The sequence below is a fragment of the Archocentrus centrarchus genome, chromosome 3 (assembly GCF_007364275.1).
Source record: "Archocentrus centrarchus isolate MPI-CPG fArcCen1 chromosome 3, fArcCen1, whole genome shotgun sequence".
In the NCBI taxonomy this organism is placed as follows: Eukaryota; Metazoa; Chordata; class Actinopteri; order Cichliformes; family Cichlidae; genus Archocentrus; species Archocentrus centrarchus.
Genome location: NC_044348.1, coordinates 17,989,613 through 18,015,065, shown reverse-complemented (window position 1 = coordinate 18,015,065; position 25,453 = coordinate 17,989,613). Strand labels below are relative to the sequence as shown.

General features: G+C 40.6%; 1 protein-coding gene and 1 long non-coding RNA gene across 3 annotated transcripts in view; one reads left to right on the top strand and one right to left on the bottom strand.

Annotated features, from left to right (window-relative positions):
• Nucleotides 1–23,190, bottom strand: part of prtga (protogenin homolog a (Gallus gallus)) — a 29,216-nt gene extending 6,026 nt beyond the window's left edge. Inside the window, exons 1-14 of the mRNA XM_030722338.1 lie at nucleotides 23,061–23,190; nucleotides 21,831–22,133; nucleotides 14,472–14,616; nucleotides 14,147–14,280; nucleotides 13,630–13,926; nucleotides 13,380–13,539; nucleotides 12,912–13,159; nucleotides 11,423–11,587; nucleotides 9,595–9,900; nucleotides 8,742–8,930; nucleotides 2,271–2,366; nucleotides 1,977–2,163; nucleotides 805–932; nucleotides 507–677 (exon numbers count right to left, since the gene is read on the bottom strand). Of these exons, the coding sequence (XP_030578198.1) occupies nucleotides 507–677; nucleotides 805–932; nucleotides 1,977–2,163; nucleotides 2,271–2,366; nucleotides 8,742–8,930; nucleotides 9,595–9,900; nucleotides 11,423–11,587; nucleotides 12,912–13,159; nucleotides 13,380–13,539; nucleotides 13,630–13,926; nucleotides 14,147–14,280; nucleotides 14,472–14,616; nucleotides 21,831–22,133; nucleotides 23,061–23,124 (2,593 nt within the window). The 5' untranslated portion in view covers nucleotides 23,125–23,190. The remainder of the gene's footprint in view (nucleotides 1–506; nucleotides 678–804; nucleotides 933–1,976; nucleotides 2,164–2,270; nucleotides 2,367–8,741; nucleotides 8,931–9,594; nucleotides 9,901–11,422; nucleotides 11,588–12,911; nucleotides 13,160–13,379; nucleotides 13,540–13,629; nucleotides 13,927–14,146; nucleotides 14,281–14,471; nucleotides 14,617–21,830; nucleotides 22,134–23,060) is intronic.
• Nucleotides 1–25,453, top strand: part of LOC115774875 (uncharacterized) — a 61,594-nt gene that overhangs the window by 9,474 nt on the left and 26,667 nt on the right. Inside the window, exons 2-3 of one of the 2 annotated variants that reach the window (XR_004019217.1) lie at nucleotides 1,985–2,170; nucleotides 11,409–11,528. This is a non-coding gene — a long non-coding RNA (uncharacterized LOC115774875). Of the gene's footprint in view, nucleotides 1–1,984; nucleotides 2,171–11,408; nucleotides 11,529–25,453 lie in introns of those variants that run through there. The other variant, XR_004019216.1, reaches the window with a different exon arrangement.

The following is a 25,453-nucleotide window of genomic DNA, read 5'->3' as shown; positions in this document are numbered from 1 at the left end:
TTCCTCCGTTTTACTGACAACTTTTCAGAAATACTGACAATGTCTGTGAAATTGGTTCAGTGTGTATACTTACTTTGAGTCAAACAACCAAGCTAAAAGTGACTATTTTAAAGCAACAATCAAAACTAAGACAAAGACTAAAACAAAGACAAAATCCTCTAAAAGGATTCATGTGTAATGATAATATGTATTTACCATGCATCTTTGTACAAAAAACATGAGGAGATATAGACTGTTCAGGTATTAAAAAGGATCTTTCTGTGAAAATGGTCAATAAGACTGTAAATCAAAGTCTTTGTTGTAATCTTATTAAACTCCCTGGCAGTAATACAAAGAGTGAACTCAGGCATTCCTGAGCGATTCTGAGAGTACAATGAAGATAGACAGATTAGATTTGGAGTTACTGATTCCCAAAGCTTGAACAGGATGAAGGCTTTGTGTGTGTGTGTGTGTGTGTGTGTGTGTGTCCCTCCAACACACATCTGTATATCGGCACTTTTCCTTACCTTCTCTTTCCATCACCTGCCACTCCCCAGCTATCCAGGCGTTTCTAGAAGCGTAGAGAATTGTGTAGCGTGTCACAGGTACATTAGGTTCCTCGGGGAGCTTCCATGAAACGAGCGCTGTGTCCTCCTCGATTAGAGTCACTTTGATGTTGGAAGGAGGCCGCGTTGGAGCTGAGAGGGATGAAAGAACAAGTAAACTCTGAGCAGCTTTAACGTGAGGATGGCTATCTTTGTGTAAACAATACATGAAGAAATTCTATAAATAAATAATGAATGTACAAAACGTTTACATGCTCACCTTTAGGGAAGGTGCTCTGATAGACTACAGGGCTCCAGGGGCTGGACAACTGGTCAAGATGGAGGCGAACGGCAAATTCATACTTCGTGTTTGGCTCCAGATCTTGGACGAGGAAACTTTGTTCACTCCTGCAGAATACATATACACTTTTAAGAATTGTGATCTCCCTTACTTATATAATGCAGGACTCACTGGCAAGACAACACACCCATTAACTGGCCCTTCAAAAATGGCCAAAAGAGGGCAATATGGAGCTGTGCTGGCAGTGTGGAGAAAGAAGTACTCAGAGATACTGGTGACTTGTAAACTTTCCCCAGCAAGTGCGAAGACAGTATTCATGTTGTTAGTGTTGTGAATACACAGTTTAGGAGATGTGTTCAGCTGATTTAAGGTTGTGATAATCAAGCTGCTGAAACGTCAACTGACTGTTAACATAATATGGTTTTAAGATAAGATCTAAAGTATGATGGGAAACCAGGCAATCGTACAGTAAATGCAGGCAAAACCCTCCTGAGACATTAAAGGAAATAACTGTATTCTCTGGGAAATGAACTAAACCTGCGCTCATCAATATTATACAGGATTCCTTTTATACAAATTCTTCTTTAGACCTTTTTAAAAAAGCACTCAGAATAAAATTTAAGTTCACCTTAAAAGAAAACTAAATCAGTTACGTGGTGTTAGAGACACCAGCTGTTTGGTGTTTGTGGTTTGGCGGGGTCTATTAAAACATTCAAACAAAGTCTCCCTGTTAGCATCCATAACAAGCTACAGGCAGGTGAATATAGGTAAAGGTGTGTCAGAGTTTGAGTGGGATTCAACTCGCTAACTGTGACACATCTGAAACGCTTCCTGCACAAAATACCAGCCATTTTTCACTGAGTGTAAATTGCATCTAAATAGATGTTACCAGTTATTAGAGATATTATGCTGCAGCATCAGAAAAAAGACCTTTAAAAGGCCTATTTATAACTTTTTAGCCTTACTTTGAGAATAACAAATTTAATGCCTTTTAAAGACTTTTTACAGATCTGCAGGAAACCTGATTATAGTTCATCAGGTAACCAGAAACAATTCTGTCTGGGAGGTATGCAACAGGACAATTATGTGCTAACATGTAGTGATGTTCAGTCTGCTGACTTCATAAGAAGGTCTGAAGGAGAATTTCTTACGTCTGCAGGTAGAGCACCAGGGAGGCATTCTGCAGGCCTACTGGATTGCAGCGCACGGTGTAGTTAACGGCGTGGCTGGAGGTGAAGGCTGGTCGGCCCCAGTGCAGAAAGACGGCGGTGGAACTGTTGGTCTTAGCATACACGTTGTGTGGAGGAGGTGGAGGGGGCACCAAGCGATCTCGAACAGCTGAGAGGTACATTAAGATTAATAATGTTATTTTGCCCCACTTGGTCTGCACCATATGGCCTGAAACAGTCTGACTCTTGACTTTTCTGGTATAACGTTGGACTTACAGACACATCCAGGTGTGCTGATCGTCTGGTCTGCCTGGTATCCATCTCCCACAACATTATAAGCCAGGATCTTAACATGGTACTTCTTCCTTGGATCTACATTAAGACAAAAGAGAGAAGGAAAAATTTAGATTTATACGTTCTATAAATTGGCAGATGTGTTTCCTAAAGCTAATGGGAAGTGGGTGTGCTGTTTGAAAGAGAACTGGCCAGTGTGGGTGTGAGGTCAGTGATGTGTTCTGGTTTGATGGTGTGGTGAGAACGAGGGGTGAGGCAGGGCGACAGATGCTCTGTGCTGCAAATCCTTTGGTCAGTTTCAACACCACATAGGGCAGGCAGAACAGAAGAGCCCCCCCATCCATCACCCTGTCACCCCCAGCCTTTTGACTGCATATAAAGAAAGCTCTTTCTTTGGCCCTGTCAGGCCGGCTGGCCATTGGTCAGTGGCCACACCTCCTCAGGTCCTGAATGTAGGGGTTAAATCGGGAGCGAAAATCCCCTGGGAAGGACACTGCTGATGGTCAGCAGCAGTAGCAGGCCTCAGTGACCCTGAAGACCCTCTTCTGGACAATGGCCAACTGACCACATGTCTCTTTTACCCCTAAACGAATAAAAATCAGGGTCTGGTCATAACTTACACACAGTCAACAAAATGTGACCCACTGTCTCTAAACAATGTTTCAGAAATGCGGGATCACAGTCTGGTGAGGGACAGGAGGTGGTTGTGGAAACACATAAATATATAGCTAAAAAATAAACAACACAAAAACCAATCATTCCTTACTATGACCATAAGAGTCCCGTGTGTCCTGCAGAAAACAAACAAATCTACTGAATCTTGAGACATTTAGAAGCTTGAGAGCAGAGGGAGACCACAGGAGATGAATTTGTGTCCATGGAGGTTTACAAAGTTTAGCAGGGGTGGAGTTACGCACGTTGCACCCCCACAGAGCCCTAAGGAGTTTCACTGGAGCCACAGCAGGGCCAGCAGGTCAGGCCGAGATAAAACTGAAAGAATCTGGGGTCATGGGTGTGGAATATGAGCTGAACCTCTTTTTTTGCCAGGAAGCCTAAAACTTTAGAAAGCATGAGCCCCCCCCCCCCCCCCCCCCCCCCCCCCCCCCCCCCACACACACACACACACACACACACACACACAATATTCAGCAATATAAACTCTATCATAAGTCGTTGCAGAACAGATAAATGTTTACAAAGAATGAAAAAGAAGAAGCATCTCTCTTTCTTTGTTACTTTAAAAGTGAAAACAAAATTCTTCAACTTCTACAACTCTACAATATCCTCCTTGTTATCTGGAGTTTTTGTGAAGTTTGGTAAGCCTTGCCTCTAAAGAGGAGCAGGCATGTAGCATGCACCTCTACCTAAACCCACAATACAATGGGCCTGCCGTAATTATGTGAGAGCAGCTCTGAGAGGGGGAAGCTGTGACATCTGGGCCACGACCTTTGACATGGAATCTGGGCAAGCTAAATCCTGCAAAAGGAGGGGTTACACTTCTCTCCCTGAAGGGGGAGGGTCAAGCAGAGGTAGTGAGCGAAAAAGCAGGGAACCAACAAGAGTCAAAATGGCAAAATGACTTAAAGTAGTATCAAAGAGACTTGATAAGACTCTTAATAAGGAGATGACTCAACAACACAGTCAGGTGGCCAAAATCAAACGGTGCACCTTGTTGCACCAATCATTGACAACACTATGAAAAAAACAAGGATTTTGTGTCACCAACCACAAAGAGATAAGAAGTGTGCACTCACTGTTGATGTCTGATCCTGATATTAAGCCTGCAACTTACCTTTATTAAGATGTTTTTAATAGTCCACTAATCTGTTTAATTTATAGCATGTGTAAGGACATAAAAATTAAAATAAATCATAATGTCAAAATCCATGATGCAAAGCACTTCACAGGAGCAACAGTAAACTATAGTAAAAATAAATAAATAAATAAAAAACTGGGAGATTTAGGAAATAAAAGTCAGTTCAAACTCACTTTTATTAAAACTCACAAATCAAGAAAAGTTTTCCAATAAGGATGCAACTCAGAGAAAGTGACTGACTTAATTTCCTTGAGCAGACTGTTTTAGAGCCTTGAGTGCATTACAATTACACTGAAAATATTTAATTCAGATTCATATATAAACATAACAAAGAAGTTTATCCAGCTTCTTAAATGCTAGAAATTCTCTCATAATTGAATAAATGGATTTACAAATTCTAACTGTGGCTACAATACTACACATTGTGTTCCATTTTCAAAGCCTTTCTTTAAGAGAAGACACTTTCCTGTCCTTCCCACTGGGATCCAAGCTTTACTCCCATAAATTATTCTGTTCGGGTATATTTGACCCTTTTGTGGTCCCCCCTTTAAAAAAAAAAAAAAAAAAAAAAAAAAAAACAGCTAAAAAGCAGTTCCTGTTGGCCCTTGCAGTGTTGTTCTGTTGCGAAAGCCCCCCCAGGCCTGAAGGAGGGCCATAAATGTCAATTCCCGCATGAGCCCTCACACCAGCATCTATTAACCCCCACTATTCCTCTGTTTTTTGCCCCTTACACAAATCAGCTGACACACAGACAGGTTAAGCGTGACATAACCTTTTATAATGAAGACCAGTTTTCACACCAAGCACGCTTTGCCTGTTTAATAAAAGGAGTGGACAAGATGCAACACGGCTTACAGCTGTGAGATAAATCTGCAGTTCTGTCTGGTGCCAACAGGTATGAGAGGTATTTAAGCTTCAGCTATGACAACTTGTGCTACTCATGGGCCAAGCAAAGAATACACATGCGAGGAAAGGTCATGTCACCGTGCCATTTATACCAAACTGGAGCCTCTAGAAACACATTCCTGCCTTTTACGATGTACTTTCAATCATCTGGATTGTCATGAGTGATAATTAAACAGCAGGCCAGTTCAGAGCATGCTGCAGCTGTACATGGAGCTGAATCAGCAGCATGTGGTTTTTCTACAGATGACAGTTCAGAAATCAATGCTATTGGCTCCTGTGCACATCGTCAAGTAGATTATAGGAAAATTACAGTACAAGCTCATTTGATTTGCAGTGATCACCTGCTGATAAATAAGCACTCAGCATTTTATGGTCTTCAGCCTCAAAGCTGCCTACAGCAGATTTTTAAAGTGGAGTTTAAACAAAAAGCAAAAACTACTAACGACAGCTTATCAGATCCTATATATGGTTCTAGGGCAGCTTTCTTATTATGTAATCATGTGAGGCCATTCAGCTAAGTCAGCACAGAAATCTACAATACCATTATACAGACTTACTTTTAAAATTTGCACCAGAAACCTATAAAATGGCACCACTGTGAAATTCTGAAAAAGCAGAACTTCTAAAGTGTTGAAATTATTTATTATTTTATAGGAAATCAATATATACTTGCCCTATGGCAGCTGGGATAGGCTTTGGCCCCCCCTGCAACCCTGAATGGATAAGCGTAAGAAAATGGATGGATAGATGAAATCAATATTTAATATAAAAAAAAATAAAAGTTTAAATATGTAGAAGCCTTGCCCTAAGTGATTTTAAAATCCAGTAGCCAAAGTGGAGCAGTTAGTGGGGACCGTAAATCAGCAAAAACAACATTGGTGAGTCCTCCTCAGAGAAGGTCTGCAGAAAACATAAAAACACCCCACCACCAGAGATAAAAACTGATCTGTTGTTGTTCTAAAAGATTTATTTTGCTTAAGTCGTGTTGTTTACTCCATTAATGTTTACGTTAATGCAGAGTCTTAAAAGCCTGACCAGGGACACAGTCTGGAAACCATCTGCAGCTACATGTCCTATATACATCGCACTGGATTTATTTGACTTAAATGTAGCAATATTTACATGTATCGTTCAGGTTATATAAATAAATACACAAACTTAAAATCCAAAATGTAATTTGAGATGTAAAACTGCTAGAACACAGGCACAAGGACATTAAATGACAAACCCATAACCTTGATTAATACTGCATCAGCTCATTTCAATCAGTTTTACTAGCTGCTATTATTTAATGAGAGCAATTTGCAGTAAATAACAGAGTGTAATAGACACAATTAATGCATTTATTCATAATTCAATAATCCAATAGTTCATCTAAGACCCATTAAACTGAAACCCAAAAGAGATAAAACCCATAAGCAAAATCACTACAAGCACACCGGTGGAACCAGTTACTGCCTATCGTCTAAGGTGCGTGCATTGCTCATTCTGTGATCACCTTTAAAGTGAGGAAATGTTGCTTTAAAAAAAAAGAAAACACATTCTTTCTCTTACAAATGGAAAAACAAACAAAAAAAGAATTCATTGCACTCTGGGCTTTTTCTTCCACAGTATTACTTGGCCTGGAAAAAGCAAGAAGCTTAGTGTGACTAATGCCAACAGACAGTAAAAACTATTTTATAAGTGATGTTGTGAGTTCAGAGTTTTTGACTTGTCATTTGTGATTTTTTCAGAGCAGGTTTACAATGGATTTATGTCTAGATTTCCTCTAAATGTTTTCTACTGCAAACTTAATTTTAAACACTCTTTAAAATCCAAATGTCACATTTACTGCTGAGCTGTATCTAAAGACTGGATTAAAAAAAACATAATTACTAGAATAACATCAAAAAGAAAGGGAGGACGGGAAACCATTCATCAGACTGCTCACAGCACAGAAATGCCTTCTCTGCTGCAGGATGTGTTGCCACGCAGGATGTCAGATACTTCAGTTCACACCTCTCTCCTTGTGCACAGGGCAGCAGCTCATTTATGAGAAAGAAATCTCAACACTGTCACAAGACATGGTCATTGTTGGGCCAGCACCTCAGTTGGTCAGAGACTGGGTTTCCTTGAAGTTCTGCCTACTACACCATCTTTGTGGCCCTCAAAGCCAAACATAATGTGAGTCTTTGATCTTAATGCTCAAAGAAGTCATAAAACACATGATCAATCAGCCTCCACAAAACAGCTTTATTCTCTTCAAAAGCTGTTTTAACAATAGAAACAAAAAGATGATTCTTTTAATTCAGCAGAAGCTGTATTTTTGATGTGGCTGATTTTGCAAACTGACCACAGCTCCCTAATCCTCTCAGAATATCTATCCAATGAAAATGGCTGCATCTTAATAATCTACAACCATCCTTAATAAAAATATTTAATAAATACTGACACCCCCTGCCCCCCCAACACACAGAAAATTAGCTGAATATAGGGGATTTTTTTTTCTGCACCACTATCTATAATTATTAAAGTAATATTTCAGGTATAACTTCATATCTACACAAGTAAATTTAGTGTGTGATTTTATCTGTACTAGATCATAACTATAAGTCAATCTTAGCAGGACAAATAGGTTTACTTGTCACACAGTGTTTAGTAAAGTAAATTTAAACTGAATACCTGCATCAGTTAGAGTTCACACCTATAGTAATTTATAGTACCTCCTTGTCTTTTCCCCCTTTCTGATCTCATTCAAGAACACAGCTTCCTGATTTACAACTCAGCTGCCGACCACCTGGTTGACCCCCTGGCCACAGATGGTCAGTTGTCCACGGAGCTGGCCTGAGCCCCCTTTCCTCTCTCAAACAAAAAAGCTAAAATGAATCTGACCTAAAGGCCAGAAAGGCTGTGATGTGTCCTGAACGCCATTCAGCAGCAGCAGAAAAGCCGTACACTGATGTCCTGCAGAGGTCAAGAGGCCATGGAAATGGGATGTGGTGCTGACCCATTCCATTCCTAATGAATCTCTGCTCCACACGTGACAAGACTAAAAGCTAATTAATTACTCATGTTCCCTAAAAACCTCACATGACTTTACTGAATAGGATGCATGCAGAATTTAATTAAAAATCTTTAAGACCGTCTTTTAACATTTGTAGAAATGCATACATAAGAAAGCAGCCCCCAAACACACAAGCTAAACAAGTGACAAGGTAGGTAAGCATAAAGATGGACACCTTGTCTGTTACTGCAGTGGTTAGAAGATTGGTTTCCACAGCATGCAAAGTTTGATCATTTCATCTAAATATCTGGGAGACTGCTAGCAAACAAATGTCTTAGTTAAAGACTTACATGCACCAGCTACCAAAACACAAACGCACGCACTGACACACACAAACTCTCATTTTCCCTGCTTAAAAAAAAAATAAATTCACCATTATGCCACCGCATTGTTAGACAGCAAATATCTGTTTCCAGCTTAATAATTAAAATCTCATATCTAAACACCATTAATTCTGGCAAAGGTAATAGTAATAAAAACCAAGTACATCAAAGCAATAACACATTGTCAAAAATAAGCATATTCACAGATTGCCTCAAAACAGACAAGACACAGATAAGACACGCCCAAAGTAAATATGCAACTTCTGCCATGTGTTGCTTCTCATATGAAAGTCATGAAAATACTGTTTAACAACCTAAATAACAGGCACATTGGTTGCAATAGGTAATCTGAGTTTAAAACTCACCGAGGCCTCCGATGGTGTGTTTATTATCTGAGGCGTGAAGCTGAACTGGGGTGCTCTCTGGCTGACTCTCCTCATGGTAGAAGAGTTTGTAGCCCCGCACACTAGCTGAGTTTCTGGGAGCTAGCTGCCAGCGTACCAGAATAGTGGTGCAGTTTAAAGACTCCAAATGCAGCTCGGGAGCCAGAGGAACTGCAGAAAGAAAAACAGTAGGAACCACACTTAAGTATCACAATCTTCTTATAAATTTATACCAAAAGTGACTTTGTCTTAAAACAACTATAATCTATTCTTTCCAGTGTTTGTGACCGAGAAGAGGAAGTTTCTGTCCTGACCAGGTTTTTTTTTTGTTTGTTTTGAAAAGTCAAATGATGTCTCAGCAGCTCTTAAACACCAAATAGAAACCACACTTGCAGAAAAAGAAGCTTGTTTCACACATTTTTAAATCCAGGAATGAAAGTTTGGCAGTGAAGATGCCTGTCTGAGTTTAAACTGGACACTGAGGGTAAAGGAGATGGACAGGAAAAACAAATCCTCCCCCTCCCCCGTCTCAAAGCTTCAGATGTAGCTCTAAAAAGCCATATATTCTGTCCAGCTCTGAAGCCTGAGGTCTCCCTTTATGACCCATGACTGAAGCCCTTCCAATGTTACTGACAGCGCAGGGCAAAGGTCAGAGAGTAACAAACGCAATGTCTTAACAAGATTATTAGAGCATGCTCTTCTCCATCTCTTGCCCCATTCAGGTTTTTGGCTCAAATTCCTCTGCATAGACGAGATTAGATTTAAAGCACTTTGACGTGATCTTCATGGTTAAATGCTGCTATTTCAGATATTATGAGACAATTCTCCCAAGTACCTTGAGCACCGGATGCCTTCGGAGTGCGGTGTGATGTCCAGGCTGACTGCTCACCCCACCCGACACTGGTGGCAGCAACAATACGCAGAAGGTAGATGGTGTCAGGTTGCAGGTTTTCCAGGAGATGCTGGGTCTTTTCTCCAGGTAGTTCTATCTGTGAGACCGCGCTGTCAGAACTGGTACGATAGGATAAGCGGTAGCTGCAGACTCGGCCACGACTCAGCTTGTCTGGAAGAGGCTGCCAAGACACCTGGATGTCTGTGGGGCTGCGACTGGTGAGGCTGAGCTCTGGGGCACGGAGGGGAACTGTGGGCCAAAGTTTCAAGTAATGAGGTCAGAACATATGCAAGTAAACCTGTGAGCCAAAAGCTTCACGCTGCTCTAAACACTCGGTTTCAGACATTTTTTGATTTATTTATTTTTAACTTTGCCTTTTTATGTCAAAGAGAGGATGGTTATGTCTCTCACTGGTAGTTGCTTCAATCACTCGCCTCAAAGCTGAGAAACGTTACACTCAGGACCTGCTCACTTGTCATTGCAGCTTGAAGTTGTCATATGTCATTAAGTTTCTTTGGTATCTGGTTGCCGCATTGCTGCAAAATGCTTACTGTGTGGACACCCTTAAGGAGAGGGTGAAGGGAGCTAAAACAGCTTGTTTCAGACAGTGGATGGACTAAGGGGCTGCACCAAGCCTCGGCATTCAAACAAGGGTATTGACCAGGCTTCACTGTCGTGCTTACAAATGGTCCAGAATGCTGCTGCTCATCTACCGACAGGGACATGTAAATGTGAGCACATCACCCCTGTTCTTGCTTCTCTGCACTGGTTGCCTGTCTTTTTTACAATTAATTTTAAAATGTTATTGTTCGCTTTTAAAGTTTTAGTGGCTTGGCTCCCACATACCTAACAGACCTCTTACACACATACACCCCTCAAAGGGCCTTCAGGTCGGCTGACCAGATACTTCTTGCTGTCCCCAAGTCAAGACTGAAACCCACAGGGTGACCAAGCTTTTGCTGTGGAATGAGTTGCCCCTCTATATTAAGCTGGCCCCAACACTAGAGGTCTTTAAATCTCGCTTAAAAACACACCTTTTCTCTAAGGCATTTCAAAATGCTAGTCTCTAGTTAGTTTGAGTCATTTTGGGGACTGCTTTTATATTTTTGAATACTCCTTTTATGGTTAATCCTTTTAAAAAAAAAATTTTGTGTTTATTTTTTTTGCGTTGTATTGCTGTCTTTTATCTGAAAAGCACTTTGTTCAACTTCGTTGTCTTTTAAAGGGCTCTATAAATAAAGTTGGATTGGACTGAAGGGTTATTTTGAACTTTGAATCATGCAAAGCTACTCTAGAAAAGTTCAAGAAGAAACATGTGGTGTTGGAAATGAGTGTAATAGGTCCTTCTTAATTTAACAAATTAACCAAAACATTCTTTTCTGGCTACATATTTTTTTCCCATAAGAAGTTTTTCAGTCTATTTTCAGGGAAGCGTGCTGTATCACAAGATCTATCAGTAATGAAATATAGAAAAACAATGGAGGATACAGTCTTTAGTGAAACCAGCTATTTAACTAATATCAAGATATGACACAGCCACATATCCTGTTTCTAATCAGTGATACAGGATTGAGCACAACTGACTCATCTGCAGAAAATCTAGTACCCACTTAAATTCATCTCAAGCTTCTCCCACCTGTACAGAAGTCCATCTAATGTTATTTAGTAACTTGAGTAATCTCACTTTCATATAAGGTTTATTTATTGTTTTGTATTGAATCTATGAATGATTTTATCATTTATTATTTCTCCCCCAGATTGTAGGCCTCACCATCCTCAAGCGTGTGCTGGAACACGTTGTCCGACATGCGACTGGCTCCCATCGGCATGTAGGCCACTACGTAGAAGGTGTAGTTGTAAGCTGGCTCCAGATCGTCAATAATATAGCGAGTTGTATCGTTTCCAATGACAATTTGATATTCTTCATTGTTTAATCCTGGACAAATGAAAAGATCAAAAAATGTGTTTATGTAATCACAAAATACAAAAATGAAAAACTGGACACTAAAATTCTAGTCCACAAAAAAAAAAAAAAAATCTTCAAAAATATGACTGATGTTTATGCTGCTATGAACAAAAACCTTAAAAAAGATTCATATAATTATACTTCACTATGTGTATGGTCTCATAGTTTAATCTACATGTTATATAAATCTACATGTTATATAAACCTGTGCAGATGAAGTTCATATCCATCCTCATCAAGTTAAGAAACCCAAGGCATTAATTTGGGTTCAGTCACCTTGTTTTATTTAAACCATAGTTCAGTTGCTTTGTGCATTCCCATGGCTTCTTCATTTCAATAAGAATATTATACAGCTACATCTTCACTTCCTGCCCCTTAGAACAATCAGCCAAGTCAAAAAGTCAAAAACAAAAACTGGTACCTGGTCTGATTTCTGACCTGGTAAATATGGTACTTCAAGCAAACAAAAATGCATTCTCTGTAGTCTGAATGCCTCAGTAAGCCTCCATGGAAGCTTTAACAAAGCTTCCCTTCCTGTCCAATTTAAACCGTTTCTTTCCCTCACAGAATACATACTTTTGGCCACTCCATCACACAGGCTAATAAGTTCCTCCTTTCAGTAGATCTTCAGTTTAGTGCCAAGCCTCTCTGTCAACAACCTCAGGTAAAGAGCACTCTGTCTGATAGCCAGTCAGTTTCTCTAAGTGGGACCAAGAGGACTGTGTCACAAAATCTGTATAAAGTGCAGAGCATTCCTGACAAATGTCAGTTATTTGTTCAGCTAGTTCCTGCTTTTTTTTTCAGACCTCCTTATTCCCACCAAACATCCAGCAGGTGTTCCTTTTTTCACTAGTTGAATTCTGCATGTTTCTCCACCTCAATAGAAGTCAGTGGCATTATAATGAAGTGCAGTGTTCCCAGGAAAACTGAAAGGCTTTAGGGCTTTTCTGCTGCCACACTACAACCGTTGTGCTTTTCGTGAATAGTGCATCCTGCATTTTATTCGGCAAAGGGAGGAACCCCGCATCTTGAAACTTAACATTGGTCCTGTTGGTTCAGGAAAAAAGCAGCTGTTCCAATTAACTTTGCAGTACTGCCTGTGTTCAACAATATAACACTAATAGCACACTGTTTGACAGAAAGTTGAATTTCCTGAGGCTGAAAAAGCCGCAAACATCATATATTAATGTATTAACAGTTCCCATACAATTACAACCGTTCTTCTGTCACAAAACAACCAAACAAACAACAAAACGTCTGTCTGTGTGTGTACACATGTTTGCACAACACTCACCTTCAGCCTTCATGTAGTGCACAGAGTAAGCAATAACTTTATCGGAGTTATACAAAGGCCTCTCCCAAGCCAGAAGGATGGCAGAGCTTGACACAGTGTCGGCTCGGATATTCCTGGGTGCGCTCGGTCGGTCCTCTGACATCACCACAATGAGCCTCGCCATGGAGAGGACCGATCCCTGCTCATTGTCTGCCTGGCACTGATAGATGGCATCATCCTCTGGGATGATCTGGTTGATGACCAATTTGCTGGAGACACAGAGAGATACAGAGTACAGACCCAGATGACTTTGCAAATAATGGGGAGATCAATTCAATTTCCATATGCACATATACAAATATAAGGCTGGGCTCATAAATCACCCAACGTGGTCATTTGAAGGTTAAACTGGCCAACAACTTTCAAATATCATCTCATGATTTTGGGATCACAAGAATGACTTTTCAAATGAACTGAGGAGAAACATACCTGTTGTACATCTTGATCCGACCATTAGAGTGAATTTTCTCTCCGTTCTTGAGCCAAGTGATCCGAGGTGTTGGATTTCCTTCGGCATGGCAAACAAAGCGGGCGGTGCCAGCTCGGGGACGCGTCAGGCTCTCGGGCCACTCCACCAAGGAAGGTGATGCTTTAGAAAAAGGACAGCAATATGTTAAATTCTACATGATCAACATAAAATCAAATCATAAACAGCCTGTGTGGTATGTACTGTTTTTACCTAGCACAGTGACATTAGCTGAAACCATGGTATAGTTGCGAGTGCCAGGAGTGGTGGCTCTGCACAAATAGACTCCTCCGTGCTGCAGTTTGATGTCTGTGATAATGAGGTTGCCGTTGCCCAGCACTTTGGTATTGTATACATCAATAGGCTTGCTGTCTGCTCGGCTCCAGGAGATGATGGGTCGGGGATTGCCTGTGGCCATGCATTCCAGGATGGCAGTTTGGTGCAGTGACACCGAGATGTTCTGCGGTGCAGCGATGATACGAGGTCTCTGAGGAACCTGGGGTCTGGGTGCTGTGGAGAGAGTAGAAGACAGGTTTAGTGCATGTGTTGTGAACTTTAGGCCTTTTAACAAACTACTGTCCAGGCCTGCTTCAAAGACAGACTTATTAACCTTACTTGGATTTGGATGGACATGCAGAGACAGCACAGTTTATCTTTTGTGGGGAACATTTTGCTACTTAACTGTGTGTTTAAACACTATAAGTTTGAAAAGGTTTGCTGGTTAACACACCTGGAGTCACAGTGAGGGTGGCCTCAACGCTTCGCCGGCGACTGGCAACATTGGTGGCAATGCAACGATAACTTCCAGCATCAGCTCGTTGCACACCCTGAATCTGAAGAACGCCACTGGGCAGGACTGTGATTCTGAATTGCAGAGACACACGCACACACAACGACAATGCTGTGTTTATCACTTACAATATGTGTATGTATTGTATATGATATATCTCAGACAATGTGCAAGAATGGTTACTAAAGAAATTCTTTCAAAAGTCTGTGGAAGAAAAATATAAATGAGTAAGATGAAATTAAACTGAAAACAACAGAGTCCATACCTTTCAGTGATGAGAGGTAATGTGACCCGATTGAACTCCCAAGTGATGATGGGAGGCGGGTGTGCAACGATTTTACAGGAAAACCTGGCGACTGATCCTTCAGTCGCCACTACAGAAGTTGGCTGGACTGAAAATGAGGCAATACCTGCACCAAAACAAACCAGGGGACAGATTAGATTTGTTATGTATGCAGAGACTTAGTGTTCAGGATTAAAAGATTTTATATCGTGCCCAACTATAAATATTATAATGATCTCATTTTACTAGTAATTTTAGGAAGTGGTTTTTTTTTTATAACACTGAAACACATTTTTTTGTTATAAATTGTGATGAATTTCAGACATCCATCCATCTCAGTCATATATCAGAAAACAGAGATGCCTGTTCTTAAAGCTGCAGATATGCAGCGTGCTGCAGGAAGGTGGTGATTGGAGTGGAACAGCTACATCCTGCATGGATTGGGTTTCTCTGAAACTGAGCTAGTGTCAGCAACTGGCCAAGAAGCAAGCAAATAATACCAAACCAGAATTACAATAAGGCCTTTTAGATGTTATTAAATGCATACAGTTACACTAACACTTTAAGCTGTTTAACAGTTGTTCCTATTGAACCACAAAGGTCCTTAAAGACACCCGCACCCCCCTCTACTCAAAAAGCAGGAGAAGCATGAGGGCCTTTGGTGGTTAAAAGAAATCAATTCAACTGTCTGTGATAGAAAGAACAGTAAGCCCCACAACTTACTAACATTTACTATAACAAATAAATCAAATAATCAATGGCACAGAAGGGCCAATCAATACACTGTAAAGGGTTTTTGCAATGGACCAGAATGATTTAGTTAAATAACTTTGAAACTGAAAACTGAATTTGGTTGAATGCAGTAGGTCCATTTTCAAGATGCAAAACCCCTGCCCGCTTTTAAGACGAAACCATCACCCCTTCAGTAATGGATAAACAAACACACTGTGGTGCTCTTTAACCTCTGTGCACACATCCAGAGCTGTTTCTGCTGCAGTGAGCCATCAGCACTCAGCAGAAGAAACACAAAGGCGCAGGAAGCTGGACATCATGTTAAAACCACGTCTGTCACATATTTAGTACAAAAAACATCCAAAGAGACTTTTTGAGATGCAGCACAGAGAAATACTAAAGTACCAAGAAACTTCGGTACTTTCTAAGTGAGGTAACAAATAAAGAAAACAACCAAAAATCTTGAGAAAGAAAAAAAAAAAAAAAAAGAGAAACCACAGGGTAAACAAGCATAAACCAAACATTGAAATGCATGAATATCTCACTGACTCATTGCAAGCTATAATTCTTTGCACTTTGATATCCAACATCCTTATCAGCATGCTTTTCTTAAACCTCAGTGCTGTGATAACCTCTGCTTTTGAGAAAAGTCTCCAGGAAATCCCTAATAGTGGTGTGTATGCAGGGAGGGGTGATGGATGGCTGTGTGTAAGCGATGCTGCCAGCTGCTGTGGTGCTAAACAACAGGAGAGCTCGGGCTGCATTCATTGAATTATGACTTTTACGCATTTGACAGAAATTTGCCTCCAAGTCAAGCTGACATTTGTGGAGGAACGAATGGAATTACAGTTTGGCTCCAGAGATAAAATGAAAGATCATTTTGTATGTCTAATTACTACGTCATAATTTTATTTCAACTAGTTTGGGATTTGCATCATAGTGGTATCGGCTGACCTGATGCAAGAGACTTCACTGTTGTTTTCATCCATTTCTGACATACCATTCTTGTTGGACAGAAGTCAAACTGTTGTGAGGATCAGATGTCTTCACCATGGACACATTTAATCTAATTAGCCTTGAGCTGCTACCTCCTCAGCTCCACTGCGGATATTTGATGTGAGGACAGAAGCAGAGAGAGGCATTCATACCCCTTCTCCCAGGCCCTTTCCCGCCCCTCCTGTTTTAACACAGGCTCTTACAAAAATGCCATTACCGTGCTGAAGTGATATGACCGCAGGGCATGAGAGATGAGCTGCTCTGATCCTTTGCCTCTCCACTCTACCTTTCCATTCACTCAAGTGATGCTCGATTGACAAACAGCAGGACAATCATTGATTATTGATTAACCACTAAGACAAGAAGGAAGAAAATCTTTAACCACTAAGGGTTTGCTGTGTGCTCTACTAAGCTGAAAAACAGGAGGCAGACCTTCTTCTTTGAGGAATGATGTTTGCCGAGAGGCATCTAAGGTGTGGATAAAATCATCAAGGCAAACAAATCAAACTTTTTCTAATTCAATCCATTATGTACATTTACTCATTCATCCATCTATTATTTGTGTTTCACAGTGAGTTATGTGGTGTCATTTCCTTCTCTACACCAAAATATACCAACATAAAAATCTCTGGTGTAGCATTTTGGCCTTTCCCCTAAATCAAACAGAGTAAATACCTCAGCCTTATTCCCTAAAGGCTTGACAAAGCAGTTCCGACCATCTGCCCTTCCCAGCAATCTCACCTCTCACCTCTGACCTCCACAAATCCTGGCTAGCACCCAACTATGGCAGAGCCCTGTGTGACCACCCCAAACTAGTCCTGTTGCTTACTGCTGCCAAGAAAACTCTGTAGAAACCACGTTCCCCAACTGTGAGGGTTTAAAATTAGGTTTTGTAATCTTCCAGTTGTTGCTGCTACAAAAAAAATAATAAAAATACAGCTGCTTTTATACAATACACAACAGCTAGAATGGACAGATAAGATGAATATCAGTTATCTTTTGTTTCTTTATCATTCAATTAGACAGGAAAGGTAAGAATCAGAATAACACAAAACCACACAAAAGGTCAATAAAGGGCACATTTGGCAATCTGCTTTTGCTTGTTTTTCATTATAAACTGCGAAAAATACTTTTACTGCTGTCACCTGGAATAATACTACACCTCCAGTTTTCTATTGATTTGCACAAAAGCATGTTACACATATTAAATAAACATGTACTTTCCATATGACTGTTCTACGTAGTTACGGTTGTTAAGATTTCTGTGTGCCAGGTTAACATGTTATTATGAAAATGTAAATAAGAACATGAAGATTCCCCAAATCTATTCTTCTTATGAGTCTGACTCTTGTTAACTGGAGTGAACCACATGCTTAGACTAAAATAAGCTAATTCAACAAGTCCTATTTGAAAGCACTGCCATTTAATTGAGTGATGAGTCCTTTACTTGCCCACTGACCCTACTGAACATTAACACAGGCTCTGAAAGAGGGTGAAGGAGAGTTGATAAGCAAAAAAGAAGAATGCTAAGCTGAAAAAGCCCACAAATCAATCACTAGCTGGATGGCAGATGTGCTGCTGCTCCACACAGGCTGTCGGACAGTCAAGTGACCACTGGCCTGGCTAAACAAAGAGCTATTCCCATGAGCAGTGTGACCTCTCAAAGCACCGAACGGGCGGTGGGGGAGCAGCATTGGAAAGAGCATTCATCCCCCTTCTCCAATTCCTTATCTCTGCTGCAAAGTTTTCCAATCACTCAACAGCAACCCTCTGCTCACAAACAGTGGCTTCATTGTCTTGAAACTCCCTATCAGAGAACAGAGTTAAAGTCAGTCTGTTAATACCCATGTTCTGCTTTTCTTTTTTTTCTTTTTTTGGCAACAGTTTCACCATTTGTTGTGGTATGAAACAAAATAGATGAGAGATAGGTGCCCATGATGATTATTAAGGAAACTGATCAAATCAGATGAGCATCCAGAACTACCGCAGGACAGATTTTAGGCCCACTTGGTGTCTCAATGCCCCTCACAGTTTAAAGAAACCTTTGACCTTTGGGCCCGGTGTTCAGGGGAACCATGGTAACCTTTTGTAACCAGCAGAGGAGAAAAACAAGATTCCAGGCTTTGAGTTGTCTCACTTAAGGGCATTTCCTTCACTCACATTGCGGTTCACACCGTGTAAGGTTTGCTTTCGTCTTATTGGGGCTTCAAAATATGCCAAGCCAGTGCAAGTTAGATGCATTCCTTAGCAACTTAGAATAATGCCACAGTCCTGACCCGGCAGCCTGTGGACACACCAGTAAGGTAAAATAAACTTTGTACGTCAACTGCAGCAGCCCCTTCAAATACCTCCTTTAACCCTTGAACGCAAAGTGAAGACTACCCAGAATAAGAATTCATGCCAATATATCTTAAACAGTTACACCTTCACTTGTGAGAATTTGTTTTCTTATAACTACAAAACAGCTCAACAACCCAATATCCCAGATACTATCATCAGGGTTTTCTTGACTCAAAAATTTGGTGGGTGACTATATAAAAGAATGACTGGTCCATAAACAGTCTTTGTTACCTGACTTACCTGAAAGCTACACAATCTTTCCTGGTATTTTTGGCTGTTTGATCAACATAAATGTAAATTAAACACCACTTCAAAAACTAAAGAGGAAAGAATCAGCTTGAAACGTGTTCACACTACTGTGAATACTCCATGTGGCCTAGGTGAGGGAGTGGCATGGATGCAGCATGCTGCAGACAGCACACATGTTGCCCACTTGCTCGGTTTAAATACACTGGACTCTTCTTAGCTTGTACCAGGGAGCTGGTGAAATAAAGAGCAGCTATTGACCGATGTGACTGCACTGGATGTTTGGATTCTCACATGCAGCTCTGTCAGATAATGTATATAAACCAGTTTAAGGCTGTGGTGTATGTGTGAAAATGGCTACGAAATATGCTTCCTAACACAGACATAAATCTTGTACCATTACTATAATTTTCCATGATTTTATTGTCATAATCTAGTCCTCAGCTCTAACAAGCATCAACCTCCAGAGATGAAAAATGAAACAAGTTCCAAAAAAAAGGAAAAAAAAAAAGAAAAGAAAAGAAATTGCACTTCCTGTAGTGGCCACTTGAGGCTGACTTAAAAAAATAAGTCAATCCCCATAAACTTCCATGTTAAAATCTCCAAATTTACAGCTTTAAAAAATATATGTTTACAGATATAATTCACCCACCTGGATGGTGGAATTAGAGGTGTCACCACTTTGATTGACAAGTCTCCATACACAGGCAACTGTAGCCCATTGGTTTCTGCTACGGCTCATCTCTGCTAACTGGAGTCACTGACCCGGACCTCTTCGCTGTGCTTGTTCCATCTGGAGCATTTTTAATTGAATTACCTGACAAACACTGTGGCTTCCAATTTCCATCCAACAAGCTTGTGCTTTAGTTTTGGTGGGTGAAATTCTACTTTTTTTTTTTTTTTATTAGTCTATTACTTAGCAATGATTAAAATGTGGAGTCCAGAAGCCAGCGAATGACATCACAGTGGCTATGTGAATCTTTTTTATATACAGTGTATGATTTCTAGGGGTGTTCATTAAGTTTATTTATAGAATAAATGAACTGAGTATCTCTGGGTAAATTTCACCAGCAGATAGTGCCCAGATTACATCAATATGGGAGCTACAAATAAGCCAAACCTGTAAACGCTGATTTAAAATCTGACATTTTCCCTTTTTTATGCAGTATGCATTTGTAGTCACATAATTTGCTGGGGGCCAAAAAAAGGGAGGCAACTCAAGAGACAATCTCTGTACTGAAATCCCCATCAATCTGAGGTCTGTTGACAAAACTCACAAGATGAGGCTCAGATGTCACATTCCTTTTCATCAAGGCCAAATCCCTTCTCACCTTTGTGCTTCAGCATCCAAGTTACCCTCCATCACTACCATATTTCCAAACCAACAACGAACACATCCACAAACAGGTGCAAGTTTTAAAAAGCTCCCTGGGAGTATAACTTCTGCAAAACTATGTAGAAAGTGGCAGAAATCAGCTGACAAACACACAAAGACCCCCCCCCCACACACACACACACACACACACAAAAAAGAAAGAAAGAAAGAAAAAAAAACAAATAACAACAAAAAAACAAAAAAAAAAAACAACACACACATCAATGAGCAGACCCCATGCAAAGGGCAGGTCATATGATAATTAATGAAAATGCAGATCTACTAATATTTAACTTTTATGAGCAGTGTAATTAGCTTTTCTGTGGTGACCACCTCCAGCAGCTCTGTCCACTTTTGCCCACAAAGAATGCCTTTTTCTTTTGTGAGCACGGGAGGTAATGTGGACAAAAAGAGAGTGAAAAGCTTTATACTCTTTCACCGGGGCAGTGAGGCAGAAGACAATTGTGTTAAGCCTCCGATCCCTACGGACCTGCTAAGGCCTGCAATAAAGTTTGGTCATTTAGACACTCGGGGTAAAGCCGCAGTACTGGGAAAGCAGCAATTCACATTTGTGTGTGTGTGTGTGTGTGTGTGTATGTGTGCGCCGCTTACAACAACCCCCACTGCTACCTCTGTGTCCTTCAACTGAGCATTTCTCAGGTATGTGAAAATTTTATGAGCTTCCAGATAGACCTTCCAGCAGGTCTAAGTGCTGTTTTAAAACAAACTAGTAAAGCTTACAGGCAGCCTTTACCACCTCTTCAGTTTGAACTATAAAGCAAACTAAACCACTCAAACAATTAATCAAACTATACTTTAAGCAACAGAAAATGTATAAGTTATGACTGGGAGCTCTATCAGAGAGCACTGCTTGTAGTTAAGTATCACTCCAGACTAATTAATGTAAACTGACTTTTTAAAACCCCACAATAACTGTTATGTAACACACATCAATTGGAGGGTTTTTCCTGCATAGAGGATTTTTCTGGCACCTCCCCAAAAGAGTAAAATCCCCTCCTCCCTTCTAGCACTGCAATAAAATTATTATTTTTTAAAGTGTTAAGTGTATTTTTGGTTTTTAATTTATTGAAAGCAGCTAAAAATGTACTGACAGCAGGGGGGAAAAAAAAGATTAACATACATTTTACAAAGTGGCACAGCAAGACGGCAAGACGCAGGGCCTGTGAGCAGAAGAAAATATGAGGTGCCAAAAAGACCAACTCTGCCTGAAGCCTCCCCTGCCTCCCCCTGAAAATACGAGGCCAACTCGCACAGGACTGGAGGGGAAAGCATTCAAAAAGAACAATTCCTCATGCCATCAGGGTGCAATAACATGAAAGCTAGGGCCAGTGAATAGGGGTCATCTGCTCTTTCGCATTGGAGAGCCAGCATCCCACACTGCTCCTAACCTTTCAAATGTCCTGCTCCTTCATTAACACACCAATGGGCATTTTCCCCATTTCCAAGCAGCATCCCTTTTAAGTTCCAACTTTGAAGACTTTGCCCCTCTTCCTACAACTGCCAAAGCTATCCTGAACACAAGACTGAGCAGAAAAAAAAAAAAAAAAAAACACGCAAAAAATATAAGAGCAAATACTCCCAAATTCCAAAATTTATATTGGAGTTGCCCATCACATGTCTCTGATACTCACTTGCGATTGTAAGGCGGGCTTTCTGGCTCAGGATTGCTCCATACTTGTTCTGAGCAAGGCACTGATAAAACCCTTCATCTGATTTGTCTCCTCTTCTGCTCTCCACCTCTGAAATAAAAAGGGAGCCATTGGAGAGCAGGTACACCCGTTCGTTCTCTGCGACTTTTACTCCATTCTTGAGCCATCTGACATCAATGGGTGCTTCTCCACGTGCCTGACAGTCCAAAATAGCTGCTTCTTTCCGCATGACAGTGACATCGAGGGGCTCCTTGATGAAAAATAACTCACTAAAGCACAACACACCTGTAGGCAGAGAGACAAAGAAGAGAGTTTGGAAGGTGGTTATGAATTAAAGAATTTAAATGTGTGTACACACCAGTGAAAAACCTTAAGATGAAGGTTTTAACCAGCCTGTTGTTACACATATTAAAGGCTGTGGTTTGATATTTTCTAGCAGTGTCTGTGGAACCAGTTTACAGCATCCACTAAGGGGAAGATCACATTTAAAAGGCCTGTAGGCTTGCCAGAAGGAGGTATACGGTCCAGTGTTGTCATAACACTCCAGCTTGAGGTCTTTTGCTCCAGTTTAGAGTATTAACAGGACAACCTGCAACCATATTTATATCTTACAAGCATATAAAGTCTACAAAGAAAGGAAGAGACCATGCATAAAGCCTGCATCTTTTCTTTAATATTACTCCCGCACCAACTGTGTTTGAGAAATGTTTTGATTTTGTACTGGTAACTGGGTTTGATGGCTGATCTTTGATTCCAACTCAACTCCTGGTTAGCAGACACCAGACTCACAGTAACTACTAAGATTTTTGAAGTACTTTTAAAGTATATTCAGATGCTCTGTCAGTTTCAACTATCATTAATAGTAATAAAAAAATAATAATTTATAGCTACGTTTAACCAGGTAAGCTGACTGCTGAATGAGCTAAAACAGGACATTTTACCTACCTACAATGCTCATGTTTTATGCCTTTTAAAATAGCAAAATTAATTCATTACCAAATAAAAACTACTAATTTTATTCGCGGTCGCCGGCCTCGGAGGCTGCTAGCTAAATGTTAAAAGTTAACCATTAAACTGAAGATGTGAGCTCCTCTTAAAGTCCGCAGACTACCTCACATGTATCACACCCGGACAAGTCAGTCATTTGATGTACCAAACTTCACGCGTGTTCACTCACAGCTTAAAATACCTAAAAGTGACAGCGCCTCTTACCTGAGATTGGGAGAAAAAAGACAAACAGCAGACGCTGGTATAAACTCCTTTTAAAACGCGCCATTTACGTGAATTGTCCGCGCATGCTAGCTGGTATATCCTCGTTGTCTCCTCCACATGAGCTGCTCTGCTACTGACGAGGACTCCCTACTCAGAGGTGCAGGAGGGTAGCCTCCCTCCTCCGGCCAGGGGATGGACGGTACGACCAATTGATCACGTCCGCGGAGGTCTGCATGCAGCGTGTGGTGCAGTGCCACCTAGCTGCAAGACACAGTCACTACACCGCTCCTGCAACCTTCTGCTGCAACCCCGGGCAAACTTTACTAAATAAACATCGCAACCAGCTTTTTAAAAAATGAATGAATGAATGAATGAATTTAATTAATAATCACATTTAAAAGTCACAAATATCTTCATCACATCAAGTGTGTGTGTGTGTGTGTGTGTGTGTGGTGGGGGGATAATTTGCATCTCAAATGCATACACAAATCTAAATCTGCAGAATTATCTGCAGTTGCATGAGTGTTTGCAAACTTCCACTAAAAACAATGGAAGGGATCCAACACAAAGTGTGGCAAAAGATACTGGTCAGCTGTCTGGAACAAGTGTAAACAAGATGAAAAGCTTATAAAAAGAAAAAATAGGTAGACTGTAAAATACGCCTTAAAATGGACAAAAAAAGAAAAAAAGATTGAAAACAACTGGGCAGAAATAGGAGTAAATGTTTGTGAAAGACCGGTGAGAAACAATGAAAAGAGATCAAATGAGAGCATAGAGAGAGACAAGGACAAAACACACATTCTGCGAGAGAGAAGACAAAAGTTAAAAAGTTATAGGCAGTGGTGACATATTATGGGAGGAAAACAGGTGAGTGGAGAAGTGCATCATGGGAAGCCCCCCCCAGCAGCCTGAGCCTAGACCTGGATAACTAAGGTAGGGTTCATGGTCACCTGATCAAGCTCTAATTATAAGCTTCACCAAAGATGAATGTTTTAAGTCTAATCTTAAACATAGGGAGGGTGTCTCTCTCTCTCCTGAATCCAAACTGGGAGCTGGTTCCACAGGAGAAGGGTCTGAAAGCTGAAGGCTCCCATTCTACTTTTGTAAAATATAAGAAACACAAATAAGACCGAAGGGAGAAAAAATGCCCTTGAATTTGAGTTTTAAAAAAAAGAGGATGACAGGTGAGATTTTTGTGCTTTGTTGTCCTTTTCAAGACCTGTAAATATCTGTATTTAATCAGAAAAAGTTAAAAATACAGAAATGTTTTGGCGCAGTAATGATGACAGATAGAAATAAAATTTTTAGTGGTTACAAGTTAGCTGAATTTATTTCTAAAGCTTGGGTTATCTGTTCAATTCAATTCAGTTTTATTTACAAAGCTCCAAATCACAACAAACAGTCACTTCAAGGCATTTATATTGTAAGGTAAAGATCCTACAATAATTACAGTGAAAACCCAACAGTCAAAACGACCCCCTATGAGCAAGAACTTGGCAACAGTGGGAAAGAAAAACTCACTTTAAAAGGAAAAACCAGGCTCAGGGAGGGGCAGTCATCTACCACAAAAGCTTGGGGCTGGGGAGAGAGACAGGACAAAAGACACACTGTGGAGGAGAGCCAGAGATTAATAATAACTAGTGATTAAATGCAGAGTGGGATATAACAGAATAAAAAGAGGTGAATGAAAAGAAACACTCAGGGCATCATGGGAACCCTCGAGCAACCTAGGACTATTGCAGCATAACTAAGGGATGGTCCAGGGTCACCTGATCCAGTCATAACTATAAGTTTTATCAAAAAGGAAAGTTTTAAGCCCAATCTTAGAACTAGAGAGGGTGTCTGTCTCCCAAATCCAAACTGGGAGCTGGTTCCACAGAAGAGGGGGCCAGAAAGCTGAAGGCTCTGCCTCCCATTCTACTCTTAAGTGTCCTAGGAACCACAAGTAAGCCAGCAGTCTGAGAGCACAGCGGTCTATTGGGGTGATATGGTATGTTCAGTGCTTCCGCTACTCTGGCAATGTAATGTACACCATAAGATACTATCAACTGCACCTTTGAATACACACCACCAAAAAAAAACCCAAATAAAATAGATGAATGGTCCCACTACACCCCTGCTCCTTAATTGTGAAGGTAAACCAAATTGATGAAACACAAATTTATTTCAAAATATGCAACATTTTGAATTAAAAGTCCTTTAAAGGTTTAAAGATCCCAGCCAGGGTTTGAACCAGGAACCATCTTGCTGTGGTGACTGCAGCACCGTGCTGCTGTAATGGTAAATAACATCCAATCAGATTGTCTCATTGTGCTGAGGGTCACCCAGCCACTCAGTGAGTTGCAGTGGTCCTGGTGTCTGAGTATCAGCAGCTCAGAAGCTCGTGAATGGAT